Here is a 13221-nt window from a genome sequence, read left to right on the forward strand (position 1 = left end):
TCTGGCTTTAACTTTACAAAGATTTTAAACATTTGGGTAAAGCATTTCACCTTTATTTACCTAATTAAACTATAAAGCAGAGAAAACAAAGAGGCAAAGGCACATTTACCATGACAATGAGATTTGTCGAGGTGGGACCTTTAGCTACCAAGGATTCTGGTTCATCGGTTGGTCTCTTGTAGTTAAAAGTTGTCCCAGCAGCATCAAACTTCTTAGGCCAGTCAATAGTCCAGCCACAATTAAGATAGTGTTCATCTGTTTCAGATTTTAAAGCTAAAAAAAACAAAAACAAAACAAAAAACAAAAAAAAAAAAGAATCACAGTACACCTAAAAACATGAAACTTCATTTACCACAGTGTCACTGGTAAATAACAAGTATTCAATGAATATTCATTTCCATTTAGAGATGCCATTCTTGTCTATTTTCTAAAGTAAAAATTAAAATGGCAATTTTCCATGTGAATGCCAATAAGCTATTAAGTATTTATGATGTCATTGATAGAAAGGAATAAAATGTTACCTGGAGAAATAAACATATGGAACTAACAAGGAAAAGTATGACAACAGAAATAACTAGAAATGGAAGATATGGAGGAAGCAGACTTTCCTGTTGAAATATTAAAGAGTAATTATATGAATTTATGGGTTGGGGAGAAACTATGGTACTGGCACCCTGACAGACAACAACACAACCAAACAGATAGTTAAGAAATAACAATCAATAATAATAATTTTAAAAAATGAAGCATCTTAAAATAGATGACAAAAGAAGCTTCTTAAATTAGTTTTTAAAAAAGATAACAAGATATGAAACCAAGACAAAAGACTAGCCATTTGGCAAATAATAAATTCATCATTATGATGATGAATTTATATTTTGTTTGTTATAAATACCACAATTCCACTCTTAGGTGCATATCCAAAAGTAATGAAAATGGGTACTCAAACAAATATTTGTACAAACATGTTTATAGTAGCTCTATTCCCAATAACCAAAAGTAGAAACAACTCATTGCCCACCAATGGATAAAAGAATAAACAAATTGTGGTATTTATAATACAAGGAAATATTATTCAGCCATAAAAAGAAGTACTAATTAATATATATTTCAATGGATGTGGCATTATGGACAGAGAATCATCAAAGGGAAAAATTTAATGTTACAAATCTTATTTTTGTTTTGAGTCTTGCTGACTCCAAAATTATGATGAAAAAATAAAGGGCTCTTCTAGAATAAATGAAGAGCCTGATTATACTGATGTTCTACCCAAAGATGTATTCAAAATGTCATCTTATTTTTTAAAGACTTATTGAAAAGGCAATGATATGTTAAAGGACAAAAGAACTCATCCAGGCCTCACTAGGGGTCTTGGAGAACCTAAATCTGTTTTAAAAGATCAAACATCAACTAAATAGAATATCCACTTCTTTCCCTGTTGAAATAACTGGTACTAGATTTGCCCATCAATGTAAACAACTAGAAAACTCACAAAACATGAATTAGCTATTCTTAGACATTGGCCTGGACAGGGCAGGACAGTGATATGTGCAAGAAGGGAAACAAGGAGAATTTGATCTTTTGACTTAAGAAAGAATAATCTTTTCAACAAATAGTGTGATAGTAATTGAATATCCATATGAAAAAAATTTAACCTCAACCCTAACTTTATACCTTATATAAAAACTCAAAATAGACCATATTCCTAAATGTAAAAGCTAAAACTATAATTTTTTAAGGAAATATTGAAGATAATATATGCAACCTTGAGGTAGGCAAAATTTATAAGGACATGAAAGCCCAAACAATAAAAAACTTAATAACTTAGAGTTCATGCAAATTAAAAGATACCAATAAGGATAGAAAATAGATAAGCCAGTAACTAGGAGAAAGTATTCATAAAACATGTATTTTAACAAAGACTTGTATAGAATACATAAAGAACTCATGACTTAATAAAAAATTTTAAATAGGAAAAATAATTTGTTTAGACACTTTAAACACAAAAATGATATCTATATAGATAAAATTAAGAAGACTGACAATTTTGAAAAGGATAGGAGTAGGTATTTGGAACTCATCTAAAGTATTGGTGAGAATATAAATAATACAACCATGTTAGAAAACAGTTTAGTAATTTCTTATAAAGTTAAAATAAACATGTACTTATATAACCTTATCATTTCACTCCTAGACTTTTATTTACGAGAAATGAAAATATATGTCCACACAAAGCTTGTCTATAAATGTTCAAAGAAACTTGATTCATAATGGTCAAAGACTAACAATGACCCAAATATTCATGACAAGTGAGTAAATAAAAATGTTATGATATATCCATACATTGGGATATTATTTAGCAATAAAAAAGAGTGAACTTCAAATACATTCAACAATATAGATGACTCTCAAAAACATTATGCTGAGTAAAAAAAAAAAAGCCATATAAGTATATAATGTATTATCCCATTATGTTAAATTCCAGACAAATATAATTCTATCTAATAAAAGAGAAGCATGCAAATTGACCATACTTCCGCTATGCCCACAAGCCAATCAGGAGTGGATATGCAAATTAACCCAACCAAGATGGCCGTTGATTTGCATATCCAGGCTGAGAGTGAAGACTGAAGACAGCATAGAAGGAAGCCAAGCACTGCAGAAGGGAGCAAAGCTGCGGAGAAGCAAGCAAGTGGGGCAGTAGGGAAGCAGACAGGGCTGCGGAGAAGGGAGGGAAGCAGGCAGGGTGGGGGAGAAGGGAGGGTGGCAGGCAGGGCAATGGAAACCTCCACAGGAAGCCCTATTGCATGAATCTTCCTGCAACTGGTGACTAGTGAAATACATAAGTCAGATTAAAGATCAATGTTTGCTTGAGGCTAAGGCTAGGGGGATTTAACTGCAAAAGCAAATAAGAGAATGTTTTAGAGTCAGAAATGATCTACATTTTGGCTGTGTTATATATACACACAAATAATTGTCAGTACTCTTTGAACTGTATACTTTTAATGGACTAGAGGTTGGTGCATGAAATTTGTGCACAGTGTGTGTGTGTGTGTGTGTGTGTGTGTGTGTGTGTGTCCCTCAACCCAGCCTACACTCTCTCCAATCTGGGACCTCTCAAGGGATGTCCAACTGCCCATTTAGGCTGAGATCTGGCCTAAATGGGCAGTTGGACATTCCTCTCATAATCCAGGACTGCTGACTACCAACTGCTTGCCTAACTGCCTGCCTGATTGCCCCTAACCACTCCCCTGCCAGCCTGATTGATGCCTAACTGCTCCTCTGCTGGATGGATTGCCCCTAACTGCCCTCCCCTGCCAGCCTGGTCACCCCTAACTATCCTCCCATGGAGGCCTAGTCGCCCCCAACTGCCCTCCCCTACAGACCTGGTCCCCCACCAACTTCGCTCCCCTGCTGGCCAGGTCACCCCTAACGGCCCTCTCCTGTCAGCCTGATCACCCCTAACTGCCCTCTCCTGCTGGCCTTATCTCCCACAACTATGCTCCACTGCCAGCCATCTTCTAGTGGCTATCTTGTGTCCAAATAGGGGCGGCCATCTTGATTACATGGGGTGGCCATCTTGTATGTTGGAGTGATGGTCAATTTGCATATTACTCTTTTATTAGATAGGATGTACTTTATTATATATGTTATTCCCCAATAACATTGATTTTTAAAATCAAATAAGCAACTTAGTGAAGAGTAAGCTATAAACTACTAATTTTTATGTTTAGTTTTCTTACATGTGGTCCTATAAGACTTGGAATTTCATTTTAGCATAAAAGTATTCTACCTCAAAGCAATATGTGTTTTTCTTTTTCCATCACCATTTATCCCTTTATGCCCTCTTCCACCTCCATTCACCCACTATTCCCACCCTCAACCACCACACTGTTGTTCATGTCCAGAGTTCTCTATTTTTCCTTCTCAATCCCTCTACACACTGCCCCCGCCCCGCCCCAGCCCAACCCCATACTCCATAGCTGTCTGCCTGCTCTCTGAGTCTGTCTCTAGTTGGCAAAGCACTATGTCTTTTCCTTCAGGATATTGTGCTGTACCTTCTTAATTTTTGAAATCTACCAAAATATGCTACTCACCAATATAGGTAGGTGACACGGCAACTTCTCTGATTTCAATGTTAACAGAACCTCTTGGTATCTGCACAACTGTCAGGTAGCCTGGACCACAGAAGACAGCCAGTGTAAGTAGATTCTGCAGCCTCAGTCAGAAAATGAGTGTTTAATAACCATTCAGTAACGAGTTTCCTTATTCTACCATGCTTTTGTCAACTTTCCACTATACAAATTATGAAATATGGGCAAATTCCCCTTTTGGTTAATGAATACCTCTAGAGTATTCTTCTTTTCCTCTAAAATACCTCAGGATACTTTTAAAGCCTCAACATGTACAATATTGGTTCATTTTATTTTCTCAACCATGGCCCACACATCCATCTACTATGGAAATTCATATTTTAAGGAAACATGGCAAAATGAAGTCAAATTGAAAGGAAATAATATTTACTTAAAATATCTTACATAAGAACACACCTGCATTGGTGGAGAAAATGCAGTCTGGTTCAGCCACTGTGGAAGACTGTATGGAGTTTCCTATACAGTTAAAAATGGAACTCCCATTTAACCCAGTAATCCCACTCCTAGGAATTTATCCCAAGAAACCAGAAACACCAAGCAGAAAGGATATATGCACCCCTATGTTAATAGTGGCACAATTTACAATAGCTAAGATTTGGAAACAGACTAACTGCTCATCAGCAGAGGAGTGGATTAAAAACTATTATACATCTACACAATGGAATACTATGCCGCTGTAAAAAAGAAGGAGCTTCTACCATTTGCAACAGCATGGATAGAACTGGAGAACATTCTGCTAAGTGAAATAAGCCAATCAGAGAAAGATAAATTTCACATGATCTCACTTTATGTGGGATATAATGATCAACATAATTTGCTGAACAAGAATAGATCCAGAGACACATGATAGGAGAGGTGAAGTGGGTGAGAGAGCAACCAAAGGATTTTTATGCATGCATATTAGCATAACCAATGGACACAGACACAGGGACAGTGGGGACATGCTTGGGGTGGGAATGGTTGCGGGGGCGGGGGGAAGGTAGTCAATTGAGGTCAAAGAAGACATATGTAAAATTTTAGACAATAAAAAAATAAAATAAAAATCTCACATGAAGCCATATTTAATACTTTAAAAGACTGAAAGTAATTTGGGGGGAAAGCAATGTCTGCCTAAAGAAATTTTAAAATAAGGGGTGGTAGTGGTGATCAAATGTGGTGCCTATCCCAAGTACACAGATGCATGAGAAAGAGTTCCCTCTACACACTCACCTCCTCCTCTGGGTGACGTCTCATTGAATAACCCTTCAACGACATCGCAGGTGCTTCCATCCCCTCCACAGACTCGACATTTATCTTCCTTAACATTGGATTCCAAAATATTATCACAACCTACATGCTGCAAACAGGAAGAATATTCAGTGTGTGAAAAAGAAGAATTCCTACTAAGCAAATAAATGTAGAGTATTTATTTACTTGTTTTTCCATTAAAGCAAATCAAAACGAGAAATATTTTCCCCTCTCCACTTTTACCTTCATCTCCACTAAGTCCTAGCTAACATTTCTCAATACATAACTTTAAAGAAAAAAATTCTGATTCCCCAGGAATAGATGTCTATATTTCTAACCTAGATTTATTTATTTATAGATACCATGCTTCAATTCTTAAAATATCATCATGTGTGGGCATTGGACTCTTATTTATACCCCAAATCAATACATGTAAGAACTAAGAAAAATGGCTTTTAGTCCTATACAAAGTTATAACAGCAAGAGCCCTGACTGGGCATGACAGTTTGCCCTTTCTCAATCACCAGCCCTTTTGGATTATCCAATTGTTAAAGTCAAGGATCAGCTATGAAATTCATGATGGGTAAGTTTTAAAAATGAATACCTGTACTCAATAGCTAAATAAAACTGCCATAAACTTTACCTTTCAGTCTTTCATTGAACCATAGAGATGTGGATTCTTATATATTTTTGTACAAATTTTGGTATTTAAATTTGTATATTTGGCATTTAGCCATTGATACCAGGCATGTAATCTCTGAATATACCAGTAAGCTGTACATGGGTCTTTATCATCTAAAAAGAACTTTAATATTGACAAAGAAATAACCTTTTCTTCAAGTAAACATACACACACAAACATATACACACACACACACACACACACACACACACACACACACACACACACACACTGGGCTATCATCAGATACATTTGGAGGCCAGCAGCCAGGAGACTTTTGCAAGAAATTATGAGACTAAGTAAAATAGACAATGTTTTTGTATCTTCTTTCTTTCTGGGGCTTAGCCTTGTCCTTCTCTTTAAGGTAAAACAAAAACAAGAAGAAAAAAAAATACTATACAATAAAGCACTAATATGCAAATGGTCATCACACCCTCATGGTTCAGACACTCAACACTGGGGAGAGAAGAATGGGGACCAGCCAGGCTGTGGTCTGGGAGAAGGATAAGCCGCATGCCCCATGGTCCAGAGTGCCAGCGGCTGAGGCTGCAGCCCAGGAGAGGGATAAGCCGCCTGCCCACAGTCCCGGGCACCAGTGGCTGCACCTGTGGCTCAGGAGAGGGACAATCTGCACGCTCCATGGTCCTCCTGGTCCCAGGTGCCAGTGGCTGCACCTGTGGCCTGGGAGAGGGACAATCTGCATGACCCATAGTCCCTGTGGTTCCAGGCACCAGCAGCTGCACTTGTGGCCTGGGTGAGAGACAAGCCACACACCCCACGATCCGGGGTGCAAATGATTGCACCTGTAGCCCAGGATAGGGACAAGCCTGCAGCTGTGGCTCAGGCAAAGCCGCCTGACCATGGTCCCCTGCGGCTGTGGCTGGCCCTGGTGAAACCAGCCCAGGTCCTGGGTGCCTGCAGCGAGCCAGAGGGAAGCCCGGGTCCTGGGTGCTTGTCTGGAGGAGAGAATCCTGGGTCCTGGGTGTGGGGCAAGGCAGAGGCGGTTAGGGGCGATCAGGCCAGCAGGGGAGCAGTTAAGGGTGATCAGGACAGTAGGGGAGCAGTTAGGGGCAATCAAGCAGGTAGGCAGAGGTGGTTAGGGTTGATCAGGCAGGTAGACAGAGGAATTAGGGGTGATCAGACAGGCAGGCAGGTGAGTGGTTAGGAGCCAGTGGTCCCTGATTGCGAAGGGCAGTTGGACATTCCCCGAGGGGTCCTGGATTGGAGAGGATGCAGGCCAGGCTGAGGGATCCCACCCCAGTACACCAATTTCGTGCACTGGGCCTCTAGTGATCATTTAAGCAACCTTGCATTCTCCGTTGATACAGATATCCAGTGAATCCGTATTGCACCGAGTCCCATCAATCACTGCGGGGGCACGTTCAGTATAGAAGTTGTAGCCTTCAGCCAAGCAGTGTAATGTGCAAGGTTTCACTCCACCTGGAAAAATGCAGTAAAAAAAATAAATAAATGGAGTGGTCGTCCTATGAGACAGTGATCCAATATTACCCATAGCAAATTTACAATTCATATACACATCATTCCCTGACTATAACCCTGGATGTGTAGGTTTCTTTCCTCTTTTGCTAAATTTTCATTGCCTGTGCAACTTAATGAAGGTCCTGCTAAAGTTTTCAAGTTTAAAAATTTTAGGTGTTTCTAATATATATTTACAATATATTTTGGGTCAAAAGAGATCACAGTGGAGGGACCTGCATGTTGAAGCAAATAAATGAAATAAAAACTTTTTAAAAAATGAACCAAGGAAATATAGTTTAAGGAGGCTTGAGACTTTTACTTTATATAATGAATTGGAATTTCTGCAATTCCTATACAAAAACTAGAAGCTGATTTAAAAACTCTCCTTACTTTAGCAGGGACATGGTAGTTATAAAATAAAACTATTTGTACCTGTTTTAAACATATCATGTTCCGTGAGTATGCTTCAGTGTGGAGATAAATTGCTATCAGATTAGCAAATCAAGGATAAAATTAATTATGTTATTAAAATTGAATAGTTAAAACAATATCTAATATTATTTTGTGAACACATATAATAACTTGAGCATTTTCATTTTGTCATTGAAATTTGTATTTTTTAAGGTTGATATAAAAGATAGGTATAAAAGTAGCCATTTAAAACAATAAGCAAAGTACATGTCATAACCTCATAATAAATTGAAAAGTAGCAATAAATATGAATATATTTCACTCAAAACAGTGCATGAAAAAGTGACTTACAAATATGTAACTATTGATTAAAAATATGATATAAGCAGAATAATTTATGTTGAATCTTCCTTTTTTTGAAGTTTAAAACACTTTGGTCTTATTCTAATTATTCTGATAAAATTTCTCTTTGAAATAAAGCTTGACTACTTCTTATAAAGAAAATAAGGTAGAAGGATTGAACCAGCATGCCTAGGCCTCAGTGAAGGTAGACACCAGGTTGCTAAAGAGTGAAAGTATGCAGGGTAAAAGAGAGAAGCCAACTGGCTGGTGAATACAATGATAAGTGAGAGAAAGAACATTCCTTTAAAGGAGATCACTGTTATAATTGACTAGAGGCCCAGTGCATGAAATTTCATGTGCTAGGGGGCAGGTGTCCCTCAGTCCAGCTTGCACCATCTGGCAGTCTGGGAACCCTCATTCCTTACCGCCCACCTGCAGCAGAGGTGGGAAAGGCTACTGCCACCACCGCTGCGCTCACCAGCCGTGAGCCCAGCTTCTGGCTCCGTGGCGCTCCCCCTGTGAGAGTGCACTGACCGCCAGGGCGAAGCTCCTGCACTAAGCATCTGCTCTCTGGTGGTGTACATCATAGTGACCAGTCGTTCTGCCATTCAGTCAATTTGCATATTAGGGTTTTATTATATAGGATAGTTATCATGCAAGAAGATGGCCCAAAATATTTTCACACACCCTAATTTTTCAAGAGAAGATTAAAAACCTAGATTTTTAAAATATAACCTGTTCTTGGCAACTCATTCAACATTTTCAAAAATACTATGAAGATTAGAACACGTATGTAAGTAAAAACTGTTCTTGAACCACCAGTTTACAACCCCTGGCCCAAGTTCATGTTTTCTTCCATTTTCTTTATCTGTAGGCTATAAAACTCTTATATTACTTATAAGGTTTTATTAAGCTTAGGGTATGATATATTTTGCTGTCCTGAGCATAGAAATAATAAGTAATCAATAAAATAATTTCTTTCTGAACTGATAATAAAGGTATTTATAATCTATTTTTGTAAGATTCTCATGAATAAAATTGCTCTATATTACTGGAATTGTTTTCATTACTACCTACTATTATTCTTCCCCCATTTATTATTGTAATGTTTTGAAAATTAATGTAGCTTTTTATGTAATGGGCTTTTTAAAGAAAACAGTTGCCTTTTATTTACTCAATATTAACACTATATTAATTATATAACATAGTATTTGACAGGCAAGACATATAATTGCTATGGTTGTATTCATAGAAATAAATTTCCTCCTTTTTTACTGTATTTAGCTTTCTCTATTACAATGAGTTTTCAGAAGAGGTACTGCTATTATTTCAAAAAGGAATTTTGGATGATTCTCTAAATAGAAGGTCACATTACCAATTACCTTCATTTAAAGCATATTATGAATTTAGTATTAATTCATTCCACTCAATTACCTAGATGGTAATTATTAAATCCTCCTACAATAAGATAAAACAATCCCAAATGTAAATGAACTTAATAAAAGTGATCCAAAATACATGAAACAAAAACTTATAAAAAAGAAAGTCATATAATAGTTCAATATTTTAACACACTTCTCTCAGTAATTAATAGAAGAGCAAGAGCAGAAAAAAAAACAAAAACACAGAAAGAATAAAAAATATTTGCATAACACTAGCCAACTTGACCTCATGGATATCTACAGAACACTACTATATCCAACAACTGCAGAAAACACATACTTTTCAAGTATACATAGAACATTCACCAACATGGATAATAAACTATATCATAAAATAAATTCCAATTAATTTTAAGAATTTAAATCATACAGAATATTCTCTAAGCATATTAGAATTATACTATAAATTAATAACAAAAAATCTAGAATATATAAAATATTTTGAAATGTCACCCAAAAACTCTAGAACTGATAAATGAATTTGGTAAAGTAGCAGGATACAAAAAGAAATAAAAATGACAGTTATAAATAACCTAAATAACCCATGGGTCAAAGAAAAAATCACAATGTAAATAGGATAATACTTTGAAATGAAGGAAATAAAAACAGAAAAGTGCTACAATCAAGTTGTCTCTCTGAAAAGATAATTAAAATTGATAAACCTCAAGTAAGACTGATCAAGTAAAAGAGAGAAATACATATTATAAATATCAGAAATGAAAGAGCATATATACATCACTCCAGATCCTACAGATATTAAACAGGATAATAAGAGAATGTTATGGTCAATTTTCTATCAAAACATAAGTCTATGTTACATGGATGTAACATAAACTTATCAAAGACACAAATTTGAAAACTTACATAAGAATTTAAGAATCTGAATAATTCTTTTAACTGTTAAAGGCGCTGAATTTCTAATAATTTTTTTTACAAAGAAAATATCAAACATGCATGCTTTTACTATTTTTTCCAAGGAAAAAATAATACCAATGTTACAAACTCTTTCAAAATAAATAAGAATTCTATTTTAGGAAGCCAAAGTAACTCTGATACCAAAACTTGTCAAAGACATGACAAAAATAAAATTTAGAAATCAGTTTCCCTTATGAATATAGACACAAATATACTTAATAAAGTATTAGTTGTTAAATCTAATAACATATAAAAATAATAAATCATTACCCCATAGGGTATATCCTGGGAATAAAAGGTTGGTTTGACATTATAAAACCTCTCTAGTAATTCATCATATTAATAGAATAAAGAAGAAAATCACATATAATTGCCACATGCACAAATTGTACTGAAGGGCCAAGATAGTGCATTAAGACAAGAAAATAAAATAAAAGGCAAAAAAGATTGAAATAGATCATCTCTATTCCAAATAACATGACTATTCAGCAAGAAAATCCTAAATAACAGAATACAAACTTAATATATAAAAATTAATTGTATTTTTATATACTAGAGTTAATAATTAAAAATGAAAATTTTAAAACTTTCACTTGTAAATAGTGTCAAAACACATATATTACTCAGAAACAGGTTTAACAAAAGATGTGCAAGATTTTATACCTAAAACTATAAAACACAGCTAGAGACATTTAAAAAAACACAAATACAAAGAGATATATGGTATGTTCATAAATTGGAAAATTCAATATTTGAATTTATCAGTTCTCCCTGTATTGCTCTACAGATTCAACATGATAACAAGCATACGCCAGCATGTTTTTCTGTAGCAATTAACAACAAATTTTGTAATTTATATGGAAATGCAAAGCATTTAGAATATCCAAATAACTCTTTTTAAAAAGATCAAAGTTGGAGGAACTTACAATAATTAAGTCAGTGTGGTACTAAAATGGGGTTGACAAATAGATTGATGAAACAAAATAGAGTCCATAAATATACTATAAATACACACCATATCCCTAAGTTGTTTTAGATTGTACATCTAAATGTAAAAATAAAAAATCTGGCTTTTAGAATAAAAGATTAAAAAATACCATCTATAGTTGAAGTAGATCAAGATTTCTAAGACAGGACACAGAACACAATCATAAAATAAAAAGGTAAAAAAAATTAGAATTCATCAAAATTAAAATCCTATATTCATCTAAAATACCATTTATAAAGTAACAGGAGAGCCACAGGCTGTGGGAAAATATTCGTAAAACTTATCTGATAAACGGCTACCACTAGAGAATCTATAATAATAAAAGCATGATATGCTAATTAGACTGGACAGCCAAATGACCTTCTGGATGTCCTTCCGGACGACCTTTCGGATGAAGCGGGGGCTGCGAGGGCCGAGCCTGTTGCACGAATTTCGTGCATCAAGCCTCTAGTGAAAAGATAAAATACCAATTTGAAAATAGGTAAAGAATGTGAGCCCTTAACAAAAGATACATAAATGGTCAATGAAAATGTGCTCAATATAATAATAATCAGAAATGCAAATTAAAGCCCTAGCTGATTTGGTTCAGTGGATAGAGCATCTGCTTGCAGACTGAAGGGTCCCAGATTCAATACCAGCCAAGGGCACATGCCCAGGTTGTGGGCTCAATCCCTAGTAGAGGGCGTGCAGAGGCAGCCGTTCAACAATTCTCTCTTATCGTTGATGTTTCTATCTCTCTCTAAAATCAATAAAATTATTTTTAAAAATGCAAACTAAAGCTACAGTAAAACATCATTAAACACCCATAAGAAGAAAACTGAAAACACCAAATGTTGGCTAGGAGATGGAACAAACAGAACTTACATTGTTGATGGGAGTTGTGATATGATACAATAACCTTGGGAAAATATCTGGCAGTTTCCTTTAAAATTAAACTCACACCTACCCTATTATTCAGCAATTCTACTCCTAAGCATTTACCCAAGAGAAATGAAAACATATGCCCATAAAAAGATGATTATGCAAATAATCACAGCAGCTGATTCATAACAACTGTAAACTAGAAACACCCCAGGTATCCATCAATAACAGAATGGAAAAGCAAACGTATTATAATACTGCTTAGCAATAAAAAAGGAACAAACTACTTGTACATGCAATAATGCAGATAAGATTTCAAAAATATTGGGCTAAAAGGAGGAGCCTTGCACAAAAGAGTACATATGACATAATTTCATTTATATCAAGTTCTGGAATAGGCAAAACTAATCTATGGTAAGAAAAAAAAATCATAACAGAAGTTGCCTCTTAGAACAAACAGGTAGAGGCAGCTATGGACTGGGAAGGACTATGGGGGTAATGGTAATGTTCTATACCTTTAACAGAGTTTTACAAGTATATGCATTTGTTAAAACTTAGGGAAAGTACAATTAAGACTTATGCATTTCATTGTACATAATCTAACTTCAAAAAAAAGTAAACAGTACTGAACTGGGGTTGATGTATGCATGCTTAATTACTTACAGAAAAGTATATTAATAACTATGATTTACTTTGAAATGCATACAAAAATAACATAGA

The 13221-nt window shown here is 35.4% G+C and overlaps 1 protein-coding gene across 5 annotated transcripts in view; it reads right to left on the minus strand.

Annotated features, from left to right (window-relative positions):
• ADAMTS6 (ADAM metallopeptidase with thrombospondin type 1 motif 6) overlaps positions 1-13221 on the minus strand; it is a 186750-nt gene that overhangs the window by 50192 nt on the left and 123337 nt on the right. For all 5 annotated transcript variants that reach the window (XR_014794870.1, XR_014794871.1, XM_084882164.1 and 2 more), the window contains exons 16-19: positions 7370-7503; positions 5364-5490; positions 4098-4178; positions 110-273 (exon numbers count right to left, since the gene is read on the minus strand). Coding sequence is in view for 3 of the 5 variants with exons in the window: in XM_084882164.1 (XP_084738290.1) it covers positions 110-273; positions 4098-4178; positions 5364-5490; positions 7370-7503 (506 nt within the window). In the remaining 2 variants the exon portion in view is untranslated. The remainder of the gene's footprint in view (positions 1-109; positions 274-4097; positions 4179-5363; positions 5491-7369; positions 7504-13221) is intronic.

The sequence above is a fragment of the Pipistrellus hanaki genome (genome assembly GCF_964339955.1).
Source record: "Pipistrellus hanaki genome assembly, chromosome: 4".
Classification (NCBI taxonomy): Eukaryota; Metazoa; Chordata; class Mammalia; order Chiroptera; family Vespertilionidae; genus Pipistrellus; species Pipistrellus hanaki.